At 32.8% G+C, this 22849-nt stretch overlaps 1 protein-coding gene across 1 annotated transcript; it reads right to left on the bottom strand.

The window, feature by feature from the left end:
- Nucleotides 1-1916: 1916 nt before the first annotated feature.
- LOC143078757 (tRNA-dihydrouridine(20) synthase [NAD(P)+]-like) lies at nt 1917-21713 on the bottom strand. The gene is made up of 14 exons (XM_076253708.1): nt 21576-21713; nt 21166-21211; nt 20431-20522; nt 17352-17395; nt 16952-17012; nt 11978-12025; nt 9406-9471; nt 8979-9136; nt 7031-7196; nt 6022-6143; nt 5153-5302; nt 4572-4659; nt 4235-4308; nt 1917-2846 (listed from the first exon to the last, which is right to left on the bottom strand). Exons 1-14 carry the CDS (start codon nt 21690-21692, stop codon nt 2546-2548), a joined length of 1533 nt encoding a protein of 510 aa, XP_076109823.1. The 5' UTR covers nt 21693-21713; the 3' UTR covers nt 1917-2545.
- Nucleotides 21714-22849: the final 1136 nt, after the last annotated feature.

Here is a 22849-nt window from a genome sequence, read left to right as displayed (position 1 = left end):
TCTCTCATATGGTCTCTTGTGGAGAGTTGTCTTATTGGCAATAACTCCAAGCAGTTTCTCATATGGTCTCTTGTGGAGAGTTGTCTTATTGGCAATAACTTCAAGCAGTCTCCCATTTGGTCTCTTGTGGAGAGTTGTCTCATTAGCAATCATACCACATCTTATTTTTAGCTCACCTGGCCCAAAGGTGAGTAAATCTAGCATGTGGCAGGTGAGCTCCAATCCAATCTAGGATTGTAATTTATCTACTGAAGGTCAGTTTTTATCTCAATCACTTTTGCTTCCTCCACTTATAAAAATTGACCACCAAAAATAACACAATAATGCATGCCGTGGTGTTCAACACCAATCAATCATCATCATCAAAAAGCAGGCGGGACATTAAATCATAATCATGCTTTGGACTATAATCTTCAACAGTATAATAGATAAAGAATAACTGTAGCTGACAATAGCTATCAGCAGGGGAACATCTACAAATAAGACATAATTTTCATAGTCAGTTAATTCATTAAAGGCGAGACAAACATTACTTATATGAGCAATACAGGTCCTTAAATGCAGACTTCATTTGTGTCACATGTGAGCTTATTTTTGGGGATACTATATTAAAGTAATAGGTCCACTTTTTTGGTGTATAGAATGATTGTTATTTGTACATGGTTTTGATCTATCTTTGTAAACTTGAATGTCAGTCAAACAGGTTCAATTTGACCTTCATCTCATTCATTGATGGAGTTGTACGTGTTATATTTTTGTGGTTAGATTAATTTCTCGGATACTAAAAGTAGGCCACATACCTTTTGGTAAAGAATATAAACTGATATATGTCTCGCCTTTTTGTTATTTTGATAATGCAAATGTTGAAATTCAAAAAGCAACACTTTAGCATGTAAGTTTTGCAAATATTCAAAGTCAATGAACGATGACTGAAAGTATATGGCTAAACAAACTCCATGGAAATGAGATGTGCCAATGCTAATACAACTGTATACCAAATACCATTGACTTATCATCAGTAGTTCCCTTTAAACAGACCTAAACACAAACTGATACATGTTGTCTGCTCTATGGTTGGGTTGATGTCTCTTTGACACATCCCCCATTCCCGTTCTCAATTTTATGTAAACTAAGCAAAATTTCAAAGTCAATAAACCATAACTTAGGGGGCATGGTCAAATAATCTCCATGGTTATGAGATATACCAATGCTTATTCAACTGCATTCCAAAATATCATTGAACTACCCCTAGTAGTTATCCATAAACCAACCTAATCACAAACTAAGCATTAGTTTCTAAGTCAATAGACCTTGACTGAGGGGGCAACAAATCTCCATGGAAATGAGATATGCCAATGCTTATTCAACTGCATACCAATTATCATTAACCTACCATTAGTGGTTCCCCATAAACTGACCTAATTACAAACTAATACATGATAACTCCACAAAAGTTTCAAAGTCAATAGACCATAACTGAAGGGGCGGGGCCATATAATCTCCATAGTAATGAGATGTTCCAATGCTAATACAACTGCATACCAAATAACTTTGACATACCACTAGCGGTTTCCCATAAACTAGACCTTATTACAAACTAATACATTGTTGACGTTGCTTTTTGACTCTGTCAAGGGAGACAAAAATTGTTAATGTCTAAATAAAGGGTTTTAACTTTAACCTTTACCTTATGGTTGACAGGCCACAATTTTGTGATTTTGTCATGTTTCACAGATACCATATAAAAGTCCTCTCTGTGTTGAAGACCCATTGGTGGACTTTGAATATTTTTTGGCCATTGGTTGTGTTGTTGTCTCTTTGAAATTGACACATTCCCCATTTCCATTCTCAATTTTACTATTTATAAATTGATGTAAAACATGGACTATTTATAAATCATATTGACATTCACTGAATTAATACTGGAACTTACAATTTAATTTTCAACTACCAAAGAACAGCAGTGAGAATATCAGTAATACAATTTGATGATTCAAACTAAAGATGTTAAACAATCCCCAACAGTTCTCTGATTTTGTATTTAAATGGTTCTAATATAAATTAATTATCATGCTCTGTATTATGTTAAGGCAAATATCATTGGAGCCCTTACTTTCAACCAGACAACCAATGATTTAAAATAGGTTTGAAAATATTAATTATTCAACTTTGAAAATATTAATTATTCAACTTTGAAAATATCTTTATTTCTCACAAAATACATATCACAGATCTTACTGGTAAAATTGCATTAATAATTGGTTCACACAAATATAAACTAGAGATTTGACTTCCAATCTTGTAAAATAGTAGTTTATGCACAATGCTCATGGTTTTCTGATAAAATAAATTACGTTATATTTATGATTTCAAACAAAATTTTAAAACAATTTGTCACTCTTTAAAATGAAATAAAAGTAGCAGTACTTAAAAAAGTGTGGACACACAGAAATGTCTTGTATTCATAAGTCCCTGAAAATAATGACATATTCTTGCCTAATGCCCCCTTTCTACATTAAAAAATAAGGCCTAACAATAAATTATTTTAAGTAACCACATCATCATGATTATCGGATACAAAATGTTTAACTTCTATACAACTGTCATTTGTTTCATCATTAAGTCTTTTCTTTGCAAGTTTTTCTTTTTCTTCATTTGCCTTGTCAAGTAAATGTTTAAAACTAAGATATATATCTTTCACATCACTGTCATTTTTCCGTTTCTTCCATTTTTCTACTAAAGCTTCATTCTGACCACCTTTAACAAACTGTCGTTCATCTTCAATATCTAACACTGTAGTAGCAACCATGGCTGTCCCTTGTTCTGCTAACTGCTTTGACTTTTCCCTGAAATGGATACACTTTAAATGATAATAAAACATTATTTAATAGATATAAAGCATAATCTAAAGCATAATGAGTAATCTGATTACTTGTGCGGAAATGCAAAATATGTAGATTTTTCAATTATGGTTTTCAAGAAATATTGCCACTTATGCATTATGTTCTATTATTAGCCATAGTGGCGGTAAATTGGCAGACATAAAAAAACAACAACCTTATACCAGATACCCTAAGGACCATTCATGCAAAATTTATTTGAAATTAGTCCATTGGTTTTAGAGAAGAAGATTTTGAACATTTGTAAAAAGATGACAACAACAAGAAAGGGGTGAAAGCACCAAATACGGGCAATAGCTCTATTGGCCCATTGGACAAGGTGAGCAGATAAAAAAATGTTGTCCCAAGAATAAATTCAACAAGTGAAACTGCGAACTACTGCTCACTGATGATACCCCCGCCGCAAGTGGATAATATTAATAGTGTAAAAATATGCAAGTGTTCGGTAAACAGGAAGTTGTCGAGTGATGAATCTGAAAACGCATCACACGGTATAGCTGACTTATAAAAATCCTGAAACCAAATTTCAGAAATCCTTGTATTGTAGTTCCTGAGAAAAATGTGACGAAAATTTTTAACTTGGTTATCATGTGTAAAATCATACAAGTGTTCGGTAAACAGGAAGTAGTCGAGTGATGAATCTGAAAACGCATCACACGGTATAGCTGACTTATATAAATCCTGAAACCAAATTTCAGAAATCCTTGTATTGTAGTTCCTGAGAAAAATGTGACGAAAATTTTCAACTTGGCTATCATGTGTAAAATCATACAAGTGTTCGGTAAACAGGAAGTTGTCGAGTGATGAATCTGAAAACGCATCACACGGTATAGCTGACTTATATAAATCCTGAAACCAAATTTCAGAAATCCTTGTATTGTAGTTCCTGAGAAAAATGTGACGAAAATTTTCAACTTGGCTATCATGTGTAAAATCAGACAAGTGTTTGGTAAACAGGAAGTTGTCAAGTGATGAATCTGAAAACGCATCACACGGTATGGCTGACATATATAAATGTTGATACCAAATTACAGAAAGGGTGGATGTGTAGTTCCTGAGAAAAATGTGACGAAAGTTTCATGGAACGGACTGACTGACTGACTGACGGACGGACTGATGAACAGACGGACTGACAGACAGAGGTAAAACAGTATACCCCCCCCCCCTTTTTTAAAGCGGGGGTATAATTAGTAAATTATAGGGTGGAAACTGCCTTTTTCTTCTGTAATAGTGTTGGTAGTCTCATTAAGTTTAACCCTGACATCCACTTCTTAAGTTAACATTATTTTGAATATTGAAATCTTTTGTCCATTATCTATTACTTTGTGTCTTACCAATATGGAGTTGTATAAAGATTTCCACCAACATTCAGAATACAGTTATAACATCTGTCTTCTGTCCTCTCCGTCTGTGGAATATAATAAAGTCAGAATTACAATGGTAGAATAAGTAAAATGATGCCTTAAATGTGTATCCTAGATATTTAAAGATAAGGAGGATGGGTGCCAATAAGGATCTGATATACATCTCGAATAAATGAAAACTGACTTTAAACTTCTACATCGCAAGCTTTCTTAATGGAGTCCTGACAACCTCTTCAGATATACAGTAACATAAAAAATGAGGTGGGGCTAAACTTTTTGCACTGTTCAACAGAAGTTTTTAACATACCACATCATATTCTAGTCTATTAATCCCTGCTCTCTTTGTTGCTTCATATAACCTTTGTTTTGGAGAAATCTTTGGAGGAAATTCTTTTCTGTAATTAAATATAATCAATCTCTATATGTTAAAATAATAAATGTTTGATTGTGTGTAGTAGATAAAAGAATTTAGGGCAGAATGTAAGGTTAAATTAATTTTGTGTCAATCACATTTAAGTTTTTTGTGTAATTAGACATCTATCATCTGTAAGCAATGCCTATATATTTAGGTTAGGTAAAGGATCACCAAAAAAACAAATTTTATTTCAAACAATCTTTACAAAACAAGAAACATAACAGTACACATGCTGAAATGTCTCAACAGCATTACTGACAATTTATTTTATGTTGAAAGTCATATATAGATAAAGGTTTCACTACAAGTATCACATAAACTTAATATTTTTAAAGATCAATCAAAATGAGTTTAAGGTCAGATATACCTTGTCAGACAGACATGTACACCGCCACCAGAAAGTAATCCCTACATCTTGCATTCCAGGACAAGAGCATAAATGAATTTAGTGTATGATATTCTAAATAACTTACTTGTTAAATTTAAAAGGCATTTCTATAGTTGTGTGTCCATCATCTGTCGTTACAACATGAATCTCTGTTTCTTTATCATATTTCATGGCTAATAACTTGTTCATTGATTGTCTGTGTTGGTTATAATATTCCTGAAGGCCCCATATCTCACTAAAGAAAAGATTTAAACAATGTTTATGGTGGAAAAATCATTTGATTTTTTTATCATCTGAAAGAAAGTGTACATTTTGTTGTCATGCACAAAAAATGATCATTAACTTCATTTGGCAAGAACCGTAACCATTATTTGTCATGAAGGTATCCCCATTACGACCCTCGTGGTGTGATATGATAATTTAGTTACTTGATTTATCGAGTAATTTAGACGGAATGTATCAACCTCAATTACTTTAGACGTCCACTTTGTGCTTTTGTTAGATGTATTGCTTCTTGTCTCCATCAGTTGTGTTCCGCCTTTTTTATCTGATTTTTAATAGTTTGTTTCCTATGCTGTACTGTTACACCATTGTCCCAAGTTAGAGGAGGGTTGATGCCTTCAAACCAGTTTAACCATGCTTCATTCCGTATGTGCCTGTTCCAAGTCAGGCTCCTGTTATTCAGTGGTTGTTGTTTGTTGTTGTGTTACATACTTTTTTTCTCCATTATTTTGTACATAAATGAGGCTGTTATTTTCCCCATTTGAATCGTTTTACATTTGTCATTTTTGGGCCTACTTGTATTATAGCTGACTATGCAGTATGGGCTTAGCTCACCAATTAAAGCTGTATGGTGGCCTGTAGTTGTTAATTTCTGTGTAATTTTGTCTCTTGTGGAAAGATGTCTCAGTAGCAATCATACCACATCTTCTTATTTTTATATTTGCCCCCTACCTGAACTCCTCCATAGTAACAGCAGTCAGACTTTGATCCCCTTCTTTTAAGTCCATGTCTTTATACATCATTGCCAATATACAATATTTACTGTTTATGGCATTGTTGTCCCAATCTATTGCCTTCAACACAAACAATATTTCATAAACAAAATCATTCGCCTCTTCATTTTCAAAATTCAGATGTGGCATTTTATTCATTTTCCATAAAAAAAAATTATCTTTACATATATATATGTAATTTGAACAAGATGAACCAACACCTGAAGTGGTTATCGTGCGGTTGGGTAATAGAGGGATACAGAAAGGTTTTCACAAGAAATAAGAGAAAGTCAACTCTTAATAATTTTGATGAGTTATATGTGTATAGTCTTTCATTTCAAGAGAGGTGCTGTTCTTACAATAATTCTTTTCTTAAAGTCAAATGAAACGAGTGACCGGTAAAAAATAATGTTATTTCAATTCTTTAACCAATGCATACAAACATCATAAACCTAGTCTTCTGTGCACGATTTTATCATTTTTTTTCGGATAAATTTCGTATAATCGTCAATTTTTGATTTTTTATCCATTGAGTTATAAAAAAACATATGCATTATTTTTTTAATTTGAGGTTTCTAATGACTTTAATAAGTCAGAAAGGGGTATATTTTTGCAGAATGCTACAGTTAAACTGTGATTTTTTTTCATTTGTATTTTGTTAATAAATTGCATTGCAATTGTGCAAAAATCTTGGGATAATTCATTTAAGACATAAATTTCCAGTGGCTAATTTTATAAGTAGTGTCCGTAACCAGCACTTACCTTATCCTTACAAAGTAGAAATTAAAACATTTCTCACTATTTTTACCATTCACCAAATGAGTTTTAAAAATTTCAAGCATTACTTATTCAAGATCACATTTTTTTTTCTATTGTGTTAATCTTTATTTTTGGACATCAGTGCAACCATATTGTTCCCTGTATTGTGTTTTGCCCATTTAGGTATAAAATTTGTCACAAGAACTTACCATTTTAATGTATTCTCTAACAATATCTAACAATGGTATCATTCCCTCCTTGCTAAAAATAGATGGGTTCCTTTCTGCTGCCTGAGCAACCATCACTGAGGTACATCCAGTATTCTTTGCAAACTTCTGTATGTCAGGATTATCTTTCATCTCTTTTGAACCACCACTATAAGAATATGAATGGAAAAACATGTACATAATTGTATATTTCTATGAAGAGTGATGAAGAATCTACTGTATGGACATTTCCCAATGTTTTACTTAATTTCACTCCATTTCCAGTTACTTTGAACTTGGAAATATTGAGTTAAATATCAATAGGGATTTCGCTCCCATCATATGTTATTATAATCCGACTTTTGTATCAAATTCATTAGGGAACTAATGTGTTGCATTCATTTAAGGTTAATGACCTTGACATATTGACCTTAGAACCATTATGGATCTGCCTATCATTATTTGTGACTATATATGCAAATCTGATTTCAAAACCATGTAAGGTTCTGGAATTATTTCTGTCAATTTTATTTACTTTGGACATGATCTTGGAAAGTGTTTTCAAAATAAAAAGGGCACTTTCTTCTATTATATATGACCACATATCCAAGTTGCAATCCAACATAAAATATTTGATTGATCAACAAAAAAGCTTAAATGACTGATGGACATTTTTGCTCCAGTCCCAAGTCAGAACCTTTGTTCAGCTGAAGATCACCTCTGGGTGTGGGATTTTCTTGCTGCGTTGAAGACCCATTGGTGGCCTTTGGCTGTTGTCTTCTCTTCGGTCAGGTTGTTGTCTATTTGACATATTCCCCATTTCCATTCTCAATTTTATCTGTGGCATGGGGTATTACAATAATTTCAACATTATTTTCACAAACAATTTCAAACTCTCATAAAATAGGTACTGGAGAAATGTGCATTAGTATAAACTTTTGACAAAAAAGGGCTGGTAATGTTTGAGTTTTATGGTATGCATGCATGTATGCATATAACCCTATATTATTCTATTGAACCATTATTGTCTTATCAATATAACAAGAATGTGTCCAAAGTACACGGATGCCCCACTCCCACTATCATTTTCCATGTTCAATGGACCGTGAAATTGGATAAAAAATATAATTAGGCATTAAAATTAGAAAGATAATATCATAGGGAACATTTGTACTAAGTTTCAAGTTGATTGGACTTCAACTTCATCAAAAACTACCTTGACCAAAAACTTGAACCTGAAACATGCACTTTCATTTTCTATGTTCAGTGGACCGTGAAATTGGGGTCAAAAGTTTAATTTGGCTTTAAAATTAGAAAGATAATATCATAAGGAACATGTGTACTAAGTTTCAAGTTGATTGGACTTCAACTTCATCAAAAACTACCTTGACCAAAAACTTTAACCTGAAACATGCACTTTCATTTTCTATGTTCAGTGGACCGTGAAATTGGGGTCAAAAGTTTAACTTGGCTTTAAAATTAGAAAGATAATATCATAAGGAACATGTGTACTAAGTTTCAAGTTGATTGGACTTCAACTTCATCAAAAACTACCTTGACCAAAAACTTTAACCTGAAGCGGGACAGACGGACGAACGAACAGACGAACGAACGAACGAACGAACAGACGGACGGACGAACGGACGCACAGACCAGAAAACATAATGCCCCTCTACTATCGTAGGTGGGGCATAAAAATAAGTAAATGTGATTCCAGACCATGCAAAGGCTGTGTAGCCAGTCAAGGTTGTTAAAAACTTCCATTGTCATTGTCATTACCAATGAGACTTCTATTTAAATCTGTTTATTGTTAAGTTTGTTTATTATGTTATGAATTATTGCATTATAATTAATCTGTCCTTCAATGGTCACCTTGATCGGTAAATAAAATTCTCTGTAACCATCTGTACAAAGGTATTTGATTTTTGTTTTGTCTACTACTGAACCTTACTTTGCAATAACAGGGATAGACAAACTTTCTGCTATCTTTCTAATAAATTCATTCCTATTAGTATGTCTGGGTCGTTCTTCCTTAGTTCGTCCATGAACTGTCAAGGCTGATACACCCGTCTTCTCTATTATCTTGGCTAACTCAATTGTCTCGTCTAACTGTTAATTATAATGTAATATGACATTGACTTTTTATATATTATTTTAATTGACATTCCACCTACACTGATTATATAAACCACTGATTGTAAAACTGAGTGTCAACAAAGTTGACCTTATCATAATTCAGTCTGTGCCAAACTGTTTTAGGGTTTGTCAGACCGAAAAAGAAATTTGTGATTTTTTTATTATATATATATATTCTTAAGGCATAAAATACATTTATTTCTTTATTCTTGAATAAATTATTTAAATCATATAACACTTACAGTAGGAAGACATCTTATTTTACATGTTACTGGAATGGAAACTGCTTTCACAAGACTTGATAATATCTGAAAATTAAAAAAAATATTGTAAGATTTAGCTTTTTGAAAAATATAAGTTTTTTTTTTTTTAAATTACATAGAGAGATACTGTTCATCTTCATCTTGAGGTTATACAGTTCCAGTCGGAAAGCAAGCCCTTAGAAACAACTGTTGTTGCTACTTTCTTAAGACAACAATGGGACTGATATAAAAACCCGCCATTCTGAAATTGAGTTAATTTTGTGGAAAAAATAATTTGGTGTCAATTTGGATTTTTTTCTTTTTGCTGTTTCTTACTTGCCATTTAGGTCAGAAATATATTTTGTTCCATTCTTTAAGCATGGTTCTTATTATTAAAGAAAATAGCACAATAAACAAGTTAAATTGGCCGTCTTTTAACAATAAAGTAACACCGTTGGTCATCGTTTATAAATTATGCGAAATTGTCTGTTATTTTTTCTTCATTTTCCACAAAACAAAGATTGTATTTACTAAATAACACATCAATAATATGTATCTCAATGTCAAACATTCTATCAACCCCTAGGAAATCCCGTTCAAACTAAAATCCAAACAAAAGACATTTTTTTACATTGTAGTTTTCTGGTCTTACACATGGATGTACACATGGTACAAACATTACGGTAAGTGTGTTTGTTTGAAAAGGCAATGGCGAGTTCAGCTGTGAATATTTGACTGGATTAATAATTCTCTTTAAGTCAGTGAAATGTTTGACTTAACTATAAACAAGGTAAGGAAATCTTAAACTGTCTTTGCACAACTGCTCAAGATGACAGACACAAAACTCATTCATTGTTTTGTTATACAGTATAATAATATTTTTTTGGCAATGATGGAATCCTGCAAAAGTAAATGAAAAAGTTTTGTCTTAAATTTGAACTAAAAACAATCTCTTTCAGACTAGCATTTTAATCAATCTTATTCAAAGCATGTTCATAGTACTGACATGAAGTGCGACTTAATTTTGACTTGTGATCTAAAACATAATTGTTGACTTAGCACCCATAAAATGCTCTGAAATTCTTTTATATAAATATATATATGCCCGCAGGGCGAAGCTTTATATGATCGCAGAGTTTGAACCCTGAACATTGGGGCAAGTATGGACACAACATTCAAGCTTGATACAGCTCTGAATTTGAATTGTGATTAAATAGTTGACACATTACAGATTTCTGACACATAATGAATGTGGTCTAAGAACTTAAACTTAAAAACTTTAAATTTTAAATTGGACATTACCTATTATGGTCCAATATCCAAAATCTAAATACATGGTTAGATTCAGCATATCAAAGAACCCCAAGAATTCAATTTTTGATGAAATCAAATAAAGTTCAATTTTGGACCCTTAAGACTTCAATGTGGACCAATCTGATGACCGGGCCCAATCATCAAAAATCTAAATACATGGTTAGATTAAGCATATATCAAAGAACCCCATATATACAATTTTTGTTGAAATCAAACAAAGTTTAATTTTGGACCGTAATTTGGACCAACTTAAAAACTGGGCCTATAATCAAAAATCTAAATACATGTTTAGATTCAGCATATCAAAGAACCCCAAGGATTCAATTTTTGTTGAAATCAAACAAAGTTTAATTGTGTCCATACTTGCCCCAACTGTTCAGGTGCCCTGCGGAGCATCAGGTTTTTCTTGTAGAGATTTTGTAAACATATTCATTATGGGCATTGAACTAGATTTTATCATTAACTGATACAAGTCAAGAGTGTTCTAAATGACATGATATTTCAACAATACTTTTAACTGAAGACTCTCTTAACATTTTTTTGAAAAGGTATCTACTTCAATCTATTTATTTTCATGTAGCGGTGTTGAAGTTGTCTCCCATACAAATAACAAAAGGTCTGTTCCAGAATAAAAATGCATATGGGAGCATGAGTGGCAACTTCTGTAAAACCTTGACCGTCACAAAAAGTTTATAATTCTTATGAAATTGAAATAAAAATGAAAAAGTACATACAACTGCCAAAATCCACATCTAATAAATAAGTGCCTACAATTCCCCTGTCAGCACAACCCCTAACGATAAAATTTGAGAACATCCCTTGAATTAATTTTTTTATATGATTAATTTCTAATGTCTTTCTAACTCTATCAACTGGTGTACTGCATATTGAGTAATTAATAGTCTAGACAACTGCCAAATTTTTATATTCTTCTATTGTCAACATGTATTTACAATTTGTCTTGACGACACTGATGATGAAAGTATTAAACGACCTTGACTGGCTTTTCAGCCCTCACACTTTCGGCAATTGACTGTGTCTTTATTTGTTTCTGTTTAATATGATTATTCAAAACAACATCTCTCTTTCCAGGAGGGAATCTCAAGGTAAAAACCTTGAGCTAATCTCAAGGTGAAAATTTGTAGCCTTGACGTCATTTTTGTTTGTTTAGATTTTCAATTACTGATCAGACAAATAACAAATCACAATTGAAACAATTCATCTTACTTTTACTTTAAATGATTAAATAAACAAGTACCTGCTTAACTTTCTCTGGCTTCTTCAGTAACGCTGCACCCATTCCACCCTGAAATTAATAAATAATAAATACTGTGGATGTCTTGGATTGAGGAAAATTGTATTCATGGATATTTGTTTTTTTTATGAATTTGTCAGTCTGCATACTAGCCTATTAACAAGGTGCTCCACAGGGTGCAGCTTTATATGACTGCAGATGTCCAACTGAACCCTGGACAGTTGGGGCAAGTATGGACAGCTTTGAATTTGGATTGTGATCAAATTTTTGACATAATATGAGTTTCTGACACAAAACAAATGTCAAGATCTTACAAATCTATTGCACAATATTGTGCAGTCAAACATTTCTTCTTCAAACTTTTTAATAATTTGGAATTTGAGAAATTTGGGAAAAAAAATAATTGAAAACTACTACCACACCCCTTTTTTTGGCAATTTGTCCAAAACCTGACTTTTCTTTATACATAATTTACAAGTAGTGTAAAGGAGGTAAATCTGAACATACCCAACATTGCATGTTGAATGTTTATATATGTATATCTATGTTTACCTCCCTTACACTGCTTTTAAATTGTCTTAATTGTCCATTTTTGCCCCTAATTCCAAAACATCTTAAGCCATAACCCCCCCCAGTCAATACTAACCATCCCTTTATGGTATGGAATCTTGAAGTATAATTTCAGAGAGATTTATTCACTTAAACACAAGTTATGCATTGGAAACTACAAAAATGCTTATTTGGGCCCCTTTTTTGGCCCCAAATTCCTAAACCTTAGGAACCATAATCCCACTAAATCATTCCAAACCTTCTACCTGTGGTAACAAACATTGTGGTACAATTCAGAGCAATTGAAATACTTGTACACAAGTTGATATCCTGAAAGTAGAAAAATGCTTCTTTTGGGCCCCTAATTCAAAAACAGTTGGAACCATCATTCCTAAAATCAATCCCAACCTTCCATTTAAGGGGTTGAACCCTGTTATAAAATTGCATAGAGATTCATGCACTTACACTAAAGTTATTGTCCGGACACCAAATGTGTCTTCGGACGACACAGACGATGACGACATCATACCATTATACGAACGCAAAATTTTTTTGTGGTCGTATAAAAATTGATAAAAATTTACTGTAACTGTATTCTTTAAGTGACATGTTATCACCCAATTAACACATTTGATGGTTGTTTATATGTTGATATTTCAATCTCAGGTTTATTATGGGGACGAAGTCCCCTATTACAATAGAAAATTCAATAAAAAAAAATAAAAAAATTAAAAATCGGGAAAATTTCCAGAATTTTTCATTGTACTAATGAACTAAAAATTGTTCAATTTTTTTTGTTGCGTTTTTGAATTTCCGGATCTGCGCAGAAATCTACTTCGGTTTCCAGTCTTGTTTGCATGAGACTTTTAATAAAATGTATATTTATCAGTCTAAGAAAGGAAAAATTGTTTGTTATAAAAAAAAACGTTACCCAATGACAGCGTTTCTTTGTTTACATTGAATATGGCATCATAACTTAAATAACATCACAACTAAAATCCCTAACAACAGAATCAAAATCGGAAACGTTACACTATTTCTGTTTCCCTTTTTAACATGTTTGATTTAAAAAAAAATCATACAGACTTCGTCCCCATTCACAGGTAATGTCTGCCTCATATTAGTGTGATCCTGTCTGATTACACATGTGCAACAACTTAAACGTTTATTTGAAATTTCCTACAATTGAGATACAGAAACATCAGCTTGTTTCAGAAAACAATCATTTTATTTAAAGTTATGGCTGAATGTTGTCAGAAATGACATACGAACAATTAGTCAGTGAAAATTAACACCTTATTTGGAAATGTCCCACAAATCAAGAATCTTCCAATTCTTCATACGATTTTTTCTTCTTCAGAAAAACCCAAATCAATGAATAAATAAATGAACAGAGTTTCATTGTTGGTGGATAATTGATTTCATGGTTTGGATCAAAATATTAAACATACAAGGTGACAGGACATGCTGCTGGAATAGGTGACAATTTAAGCTTGAAAATATGTCAGCTAAATACAACCTTGAAATATAGAAATGGTAGTTAGATATAGGAAGATGTGGTGTGAGTGCCAATGAGACAACTCTACATCCAAATAACAATTTAAAAAAATAAACCATTATAGGTCAATGTACGGCCTTCAATACGGAGCCTTGGCTCACACTAAACAACAAGCTATAAAGGGCCCCAAAATTACTAGTGTAAAACCATTCAAACGGGAAAACCAACGGTCTAATATATATAAAATAACTAGAGGCTCTCAAGAGCCTGTATGGCTCACCTGACTCTACTTGGGTTTTTGAAATCGTATAAAAACAGATAAAATTTGACTACAAAGTAACAACACTTGGCCAGCACCTCATAAGGAAAGGACTATTCATGCTATCAATTCCTTGGTTCTCTAGAAGAAGACTTTTGTATGCATTTCCCATAGGGTCCTATGTTAAACTAAGTCCCCCTGGCGGCCATATTGGATGATGGATCAGCTACAAAGTAACAATACTTGGTCAGCACCTCATAAGGAACATTCATGCCATGTTTGGTTTCATCCCATTCAGTGGTTCTCTAGAAGAAGTAATTTGTATGCATTTCCCATAGGGTCCTATGTTAAACTAAGTCTCCCGCTGGTGGCCATCTTGGATGATGGATCAGCTACAAAGTAACAACACTTGGTCAGCACCTCATAAGGAACATTCATGCCATGTTTGGTTTCATTCCATTCAGTGGTTCTCTAGTAGAAGTCATTTGTATGCACTTCCCATAGGGTCCTATGTTAAACCATGGAAGTAATATATTGACAGGAACTCCAACAAGCGGACTTCAAACGTTTATAGTGCCATGCCGCCAAATCGTGAATGATCGTAATTACGGAACATACCGAAATAACCCGATGTGTACATAATTGTCAAGGAAATGAATTTACCGATCATGTGAATGACAAATATGTCAGTTTTTACGGGTTTTGCTGCTTAAAATCAAATAAAAATAAAAGAAACGAAATCTGTTTTCACCAAATAAAAAAACAAAAACAAAAAAGTCAAAAGTAAAAATACTCACAAGCCATAAACGTTTCAGTTAAAGTTGCAATCATTTTTAAAATAGTAAGATTTTTATTCATGAGAGAGCCGTTGGCTAGACACGTGTATCTGTTATTATATACATGTTAGGCTTGAAAATCATAAAATACTCATGTAAAGTAAACAGATTTTTTTTTATCAGTAATTATTATCAGGTTTTACTGCTAACTTTGACAAATATTATAATGAAATGTTTAATAAAAGAATTTCCAACAAAAATTTAATCCAAAAGTTGGCCAGGGGGGACGGGGTTAAAGAGCTTTGATCCGAAAATTTTTTTCAAATATTTTGATTTCTTGTTTACTGAAAGTCCAATGGCAAATATTTCATGCAATTTAACAAGAAACAGAAACATAAATTGCTTAGCATCCATTGTAAGATGTTTCAGAACTATTAAGCTTTTAAACACATAAATAAATTCTAAATTGGTTTCCATGATAAAAAAAAATAATAAACTGCTTAGGGCCCATCATAGTGATCGTTCTTTAAATGCATCCAGAAATATTAAAAGCCATCTGTAAAAATAAATCTGTCAGACTTCAGATCGAGTAATCTTGGACTAGGTTGAATGTTTAAGGTTGTTTACAACTTTGGAATTATCATAAACGGTGTAAAAATTCATCTGCATGTCTCGTAACCTGATATTGCTATGTAGAGGTTATCACATGCGTGTAATTATTAACCCCTTTTAGTCTTTAAAACATATTTGATAAATAAGTTAATAACATTTTACGATAGAGAAAACCATAAATATTTGTGTAACACTCGATAAAAGTTTACAATCTTTAACTTAAAATTTGAGTTATCTGGCACCATCTGGCACACTACAAGCGCATCACATTATTTTCTGCAAACACTCTACTTCAGAATAATGCAATTTTCATAATCGGATATTTCCCGATTTCCCGATTTTTTACAAAGTAACAACACTTGGTCAGCACCTCATAAGGAACATTCATGCCATGTTTGGTTTCATTCCATTCAGTGGTTCTCGAGAAGAAGTCATTTGTATGCATTTCCCATAGGGTCCTATGTTAAACTAAGTCCCCGCTGGCAGCCATCTTGGATGATGGATTGGCTACAAAGTAACAATACTTGGTCAGCACCTCATAAGGAACATTCATACAATGTTTGGTTTCATTCCATTCAGTGGTTCTCTAGAAAAAGTCATTTATATGCATTTCCCATAGGGTCCTATGTTAAACTAAGTCCCCCGCTGGCGGCCGTCTTGGACGATGGATCGGCTACAAAGTAACAACACTTGGTCAGCACCTCATAAGGAACATTCATGCCATGTTTGGTTTCATTCCATTCAGTGGTTCTCTAGAAGAAGTCATTTGTATGCATTTCCTATAGGGTCCTATGTTAAACTAAGTCCCCTGCTGGCGGCCATCTTGGATGATGAATCAGCTACAAAGTAACAACACTTGGTCAGCACTTCATAAGGAACATTCATGCCATGTTTGGTTTCATTCCATTCAGTGGTTCTCTAGAAGAAGTCATTTGTATGCTTTTCCCATAGGGTCCTTTGTTAAACTAAGTCCCCGCTGGCGGCCATCTTGGATGATGGATCGGCTACAAAGTAACAACACTTGGTCAGCACCTCATAAGGAACATTCATGCCATGTTTGGTTTCATTCCATTAAGCGGTTCTCTAGAAGAAGTTCAAGATGTAAAAAGTTAACGAGAAACGAGAAACACATATAAATTACATAAACAAATGACAACTACTGTACATCAGATTCCTTTCAGTAGTGACTTAATGTACAATTAATGACTTCATACAAGGTTGACCATGAAAGACAACAAGCTTATTTCCAATGTGGCCTTATTGCACACTGATTATATAATTACCTTAATAGAGAATTCTTTAGGACATCCCATATTAACATCAATGCCAGCAACATCATCTTGTCTGTCAATTTAAACAAGTATGTTTTAATTTTTTTGGCAGCCACATATTTTCAAATACAAATTCTCTTTCATGTAGTAATTTAACTTACAGAATACAATCAAAAATAAACCAGACTGGTTTCAGAAGTATTCTCATCCTAGTCCCCCCTAAAAATCAAATGGTAGTTCCATAATACGATCAATTACGTCGTTATTCATTACATTTAAAATACACTATGTTTTTAGGAATAAAACACAGAACTTGTTCATGACATGATCATAGCAGGGTTAATCAAGTTAATAAAAGTAGTTATAAATTGTGAAACAAAACTTAATATAGACTGTTATAAAAAAATCTTACACTTTCAATGCAGCCGCTACAGCTCTTTCAGGATCACTGGTTCCCTGTTAGAAACAGATATCAAGATAACTAATTGATTTAACATATCATGTTCAGATAGTTACTTTACTTGAACAAATTATGGTTTATGTTTACATCACATGTCAAGTAATAAAATTAGAATGTGTCTCGGAATACTTATGCCCCTGCTCAAGCTTGGCATATTTCCAAGTTAAAAAGGAGCATAGCTCCAGAGTGGACTAACAACCCAAATTTGAACTCTATCTACAATGTACATGTTGCCGTTCTATTACCATTGTGTATGATTTTTTATTAAATCTAAATGAGATAAAGTTCAGTTAGAGTGCGGCAACTAAAATTAGACTGACAGAAATTTTCAAATACAGACAGACAGACAGAAGAAAATACAAACGGATAGACAAGAGAAACATGTCCTCATTGCCTATGACAGAGGCTTAAAAATCAGTTTTTATCAAATTTAAATGAGGAAAATTTTATTTAGAGTGTGGCAACTAAAATAAGTCTGACAGAAATATTCAAGGACAGAAAAACAGAAGAAAAGAAAAACAAAGGAAACACTTATTGTCCTCATTGCCTAATGTGGAGGCTTAAAAATCCAACAACTTGAGAAACTCAAAATTCAAATGTTTGATTAAAACAAATTAAATCCTTGATATCACACAAGGTTAAAGGCAACCACTAGATAAATGCCCCTGTCCAAGCATATGGCAAAAATCATTAATGTCACAGGTTCCACAAAAGGATAACAGACTTCCAGGAAAATACTGGACAGTACAACAGACCAACCAAAATAAATCTATTCCAATTTATTTTTCATTTAATTAAAAAAATTAAAATGTATAATTTTTTTCACTATCAGAGAAACTAATAAATGATGTTGTGCAAGAATCTATAAAATATTTTGGGATGCTATGAATAACAAAGAAGATAAATTCATTCAAGTACGGACATCACAATATGGCAACTAATTACATAACAATTAATTATGCAATAATAATGTCATAATGAAATTATCACAATTTGGAAGATTAATCCTTATTCTTTCTTTTGGTACCTCATTTATAAAATTTAAAGAAAGATGAGTGGAATAACATCAGTTTAAAGATGTCTGGTTGCAGATGAAAAATCTTTGTATTGTGCTACCTTAATTTCATCAATAAATATTCATAAAAATAACGAAATCTTTGTTATTATAGCAATTTTCAATAAATCTGCAAGTATTCTGGAACTCATTCATCATTTTTTCTATATGTGATCATCATTTTACATTGTTTATGTTTCATTGCGTACATCACTTTATGTGCTCCAGTTTTAGGAGTTTTATACAGGACAGTCTAGGAACTTGGTTACTTTCCCCTCTCTTCTGCAGGGCCGTAACTGGGGTTCGAATTCAGGGGAGGCAGGGGTTTGTGGGCCGCCGATTGAGGCCCCAGATAGGGGAGGGGTGCGCCCCCCGCCGATTTTTTTTCTCTCAGTCAATGGCTAAAAATGACCCGTTTCCCTTCGATTTCCTTACTTTAAGAAACGTCAGTTTTGCTTGAACCTGGAAGCAATTTTTATGCAAAAACAAGCTGAGATTGCTGTTCGGGGTGACCCAAGGCTCCGTCTTGAAGGCCGTACTTTGACCTATAATTATTAACATTAAAATTCATCGTGGCCGCCGATTTTTCTCTCTTAGTAAAATGGCTAAAAGTAACCCGTTTTCCTTCGATTTCCTGACCGTGACTGTAAGAAACATCAGTATTGATGGATCCTGGGAGCAATTTTGATGCAAACAATTATTATCTGTATTTAAAGATATTTTTGTTAGAAATTAAACTGGTAAGTTAAAAAAACATATAAAGCAAGATTAAAGAACGCAAGATTTTTTTTATAGAGGACCTTGAATTTCAATATTGTTGAAATCTGAACAGACATGTTAATAACTACAACCAGGTACTTTCTATGCTAGTATATACTTAGTATAGAAAGTCCCTGGCTGCTACAACAAATGGGAGGCATTGACCATAATGTTCTCGTACGATCAGGAGACGTTAAAAAACGATCCAACAGCTGATTCAGCCGGCAATGAATTTCCGATATCTTAAAAGATTCAAAATACAAAGGTAACTTCCTCTGCTTAATTGAGCCCCTAAATAAATGTTAATAGTTATTTTTTATTCAAAATTGTCGAAAGCAAAGTTTCATATGTGTTCTCGTACGAATACTGAATAACAGACGGATGGCCACACGAAAAAAATAGATAAAATGAATACTGAAACGGTTCACTTTCGATCAAAAATCCGGAAAATGACAGACATATCACTTATTATGATAACAATGTTAAACCTGTGAACTAGTGTTGTTTATAATATAAATTCAAGTTCTTCGTGTATATATTGTCAATATTTCATTTTTTTACTTCAAAAAAAAATTTGGTGTAGAAAATTCAGGCAAGGCAGTTGCCTCCCCTGCCTCATAGGTAGTTACGGCCCTGTTCTGAGTGACGAAACTACTCAGCAGGCCATGTGCACAACTGCAAGGAACATTCAGCAGACACGTTGTCCAAATGGAACAGTTTGTGGCTAACCATAGCGTAAGTTACCTTTGAACCATTACAAATTATATCTTTACATCAGCGATGAACTGTTTTAATATATTTTCCTATGTTATAAAGAAACTAAAAATGTATGAACATTTAACCGTTCAAACTGTTCGTATCTGCGATCACACAATTGAATTTAATTCAGACAGAACCCAAAGTGTGCTAGAATATTCATCCATCTATTATTAAAAAGAACATTAACAGCTTTATATATCTACAAACTGTTTATCCATATTTTTAATGGACTTTAATTATCATTGAACACATTGTAAAACTGTATTTATATTTGTATTTTCAGTTTTTCACCATTTGGATTGGTAGTGAAATAAAAGTCAGCTCCTGATTGTTTTATCTTTACTTGAACCCAGTCATCGTGGTTACACTCACTGGTCTGGCCAGTACAGCAAGAGTTTCACATCATACTAACAAATTACAACTGATTTGTTTCTACAACATCGAATAAAAAATACATACCAATTGAAAGAAGACTTTTTCTTTTTCCTGTGGACAGGTTCTAAATACCACGAAACCATCAGACATAACATAGTCCACAGTCCCAAGTATATCTGTAACAGTCATCAATAAAAAAAAACATCGTTAGACTAGTATATGTTTCTTTTCTCTAACCAGATCTATATTAATTGTAGTAAGGGCTATTTAATAATATTCCAATTTCAGCTGTTCTTTCTTATTGAGGAAACCCCTTAGATATTTCAAAAGCTATACATCAAATTTGTTTGCACAGCAATCCTTACCTTTCTCAGCAATTTTTTTAAAACTTACAGCCAAATTATAAAATGTTATTACAGATTTTTCAACTATTTTCCAACAAATCAAATAGTATATGATTTCTGAAAAACATAATATTCTGTTACAATAGGATGATTTAGCTGCAAAATGCATTCAAAACGGTTGTTGAACATGTTGACTAACAAGCAGTATCTACAGTAGGAAAGAAGTAAGTACCTGTTTCTCATTTTTCTTATAGATTAGACTGTTGGTTTTCCCGTTTGAATGGTTTAATACTAGTCTTTTTGTGTTCCTTTAGAGCTCACTGTTCGGTGTGGGTCAAGGCTCCATGTTTAAAACCTTACTTTGACCTATAATGGTTTACTTTTACAAATTGTGGCTTGGATGGAGAGTTGTCTCACGTGGCACTCATACCACATCTTCTTATTTCTAACTAACAATTCTTAATCAGTAACTTACCATTTTCTACTCTAGTTGAGCTGAGTATTTTGAAATCAATTATTTCCTAAAAATATAAAGTGTATATTTCATTTCATGATAAATACAGTTGCAGTGATCTCAATACAATATCTTGTAGTTTTGACATCATTGCATATTAATATATATATATCTATCCATAAAATAACATCATACAAATGTTTATAAGACATGAGTTTTTCAGAAAGTCAACATCAATATATTTTAATGTTGTCTTATATTGTATAAAAATGTAAAAACTAACTCAATTAGAAATCAGATAAAAAAAATAAGGAGATGGCAACCAAGGACAACCACTGTGTTACAGGCTCTCCACTTGGGAATGGGACTGTGATACAGAAGTAACCAGGCAAAACTGAACAAGATATATAATTATAAAACAATTTTTTTACCTCACAGTAAACTAAATGTGCTCCATATCTAAGTGACAAAAGTCTAAATGGTAATGTAGATACTCTAACCATAGGAGCCAAAATCACTTTGTGGTGGAAATCTATTTTTTCCGTCATTTTCTATCAATACTGAAAAATAATTTACAGTCATTTTTATATTAACAAAGATAATTTAATGGAATGGAATGGAAAAAAAACCTCTTTTATCAAATTGTAACTAAGCATCATAATTAGATTTTTTTAGTGAGGCCCTCTGACAAATTATATTAAGCAAAATAAAGTCTAAACAAATACAATTGTGTATAACAATGAATCCATCACACTAACTTAGGTGAAGAAATATTAAATAAATATTTGGTATCATGGGGAAAAAAGTCTATTTGGCATTTAAACATTTATTTCTTGATTCAATGGTTTTAATAAGATGCCCCAATTTTTTTTAGAGCAATGTAACTGGTTTCATTCATCACTTTGAAAACAATGGTGTCTGTAATTTCAAATCAAAAACTTGCAGGTAATAATACATGACTGTATCATGGTTTAAAACATTTCATAATAATAATGATAGCTAGAGGCCCTAAAGAGGGTGTTGCTCACTTTGGTCTATGTGCATCTTCAAAATGTGTACTAGAATAGAATTCAGGAAAAAAAACATCTTTTTTGTTGCACTTGTAAGTTGTATTGTTGTTAAAAAAAATTATTTACAGTTGCCGCTGATCATAGCGTAATTATGTAATGTTTAGAGATATCGTAATAACAGTAATTTACAAATACTGCATGTAGAAAATGGCGGCATGTATGATAAGTTACAGTATATTGTGAAAAGAATATTCAAGTTACATATTGTGTAATGCTATTTTTATATGGACGAATTGAATACAATTGTCATGTGATTAGTATTTTATATAATTACGAAGAGTCCATCCTTATAATTGGGCCACAATTAAAAATATTTTGGTTTGCCCAAACCCTACCCAAAGGTTGTGACAGAGGGTAGGTAGGTAGGCATTTTCTTTTTCTTTTTTGAAAAAGAGAAATTGAAGTATCAGTTGTCTATTAGTCTTAATGCCTATCTGATAAAAAAAAAACTTTTTCAAATTAGGACAAAAAAAGAATTTGAGTAGGCAGCTTTTTTCTGGGTAGGTAGCGTTTGGGCAAACATACCTATTCTTTTTTATGGCCTTGTATTTTGGTTTTCAGGACTCTGATGTAGATTATTTACTTTGTGCCAAGTTCCTTATTTACTGGAGAACTCACTCCACAAGTGGTAAGCG

This window comes from Mytilus galloprovincialis, chromosome 6, assembly GCF_965363235.1.
Source record: "Mytilus galloprovincialis chromosome 6, xbMytGall1.hap1.1, whole genome shotgun sequence".
Lineage (NCBI taxonomy): Eukaryota > Metazoa > Mollusca > Bivalvia > Mytilida > Mytilidae > Mytilus > Mytilus galloprovincialis.
The sequence above is the reverse complement of the archived record's forward strand: the minus strand, read 5'-3'. Positions and strand labels throughout refer to the sequence as shown.

What these genes read in the sequence shown, in the direction of transcription:
- LOC143078757 (XM_076253708.1), bottom strand. Translation starts at nt 21,692, where the DNA reads ATGACGGAAAAAATAGATTTCCACCACAAAGTGATTTTGGCTCCTATG. An exon ending in AGCCAGAGAAAGTTAAGCAG is followed by an intron (nt 9,472 to 11,977) that starts GTACTTGTTTAT and finishes TTTAATTTTCAG; the next exon opens with ATATTATCAAGTCTTGTGAA. An exon ending in GTTACTATGGAGGAGTTCAG is followed by an intron (nt 5,303 to 6,021) that starts GTAGGGGGCAAA and finishes TCTTTTCTTTAG; the next exon opens with TGAGATATGGGGCCTTCAGG.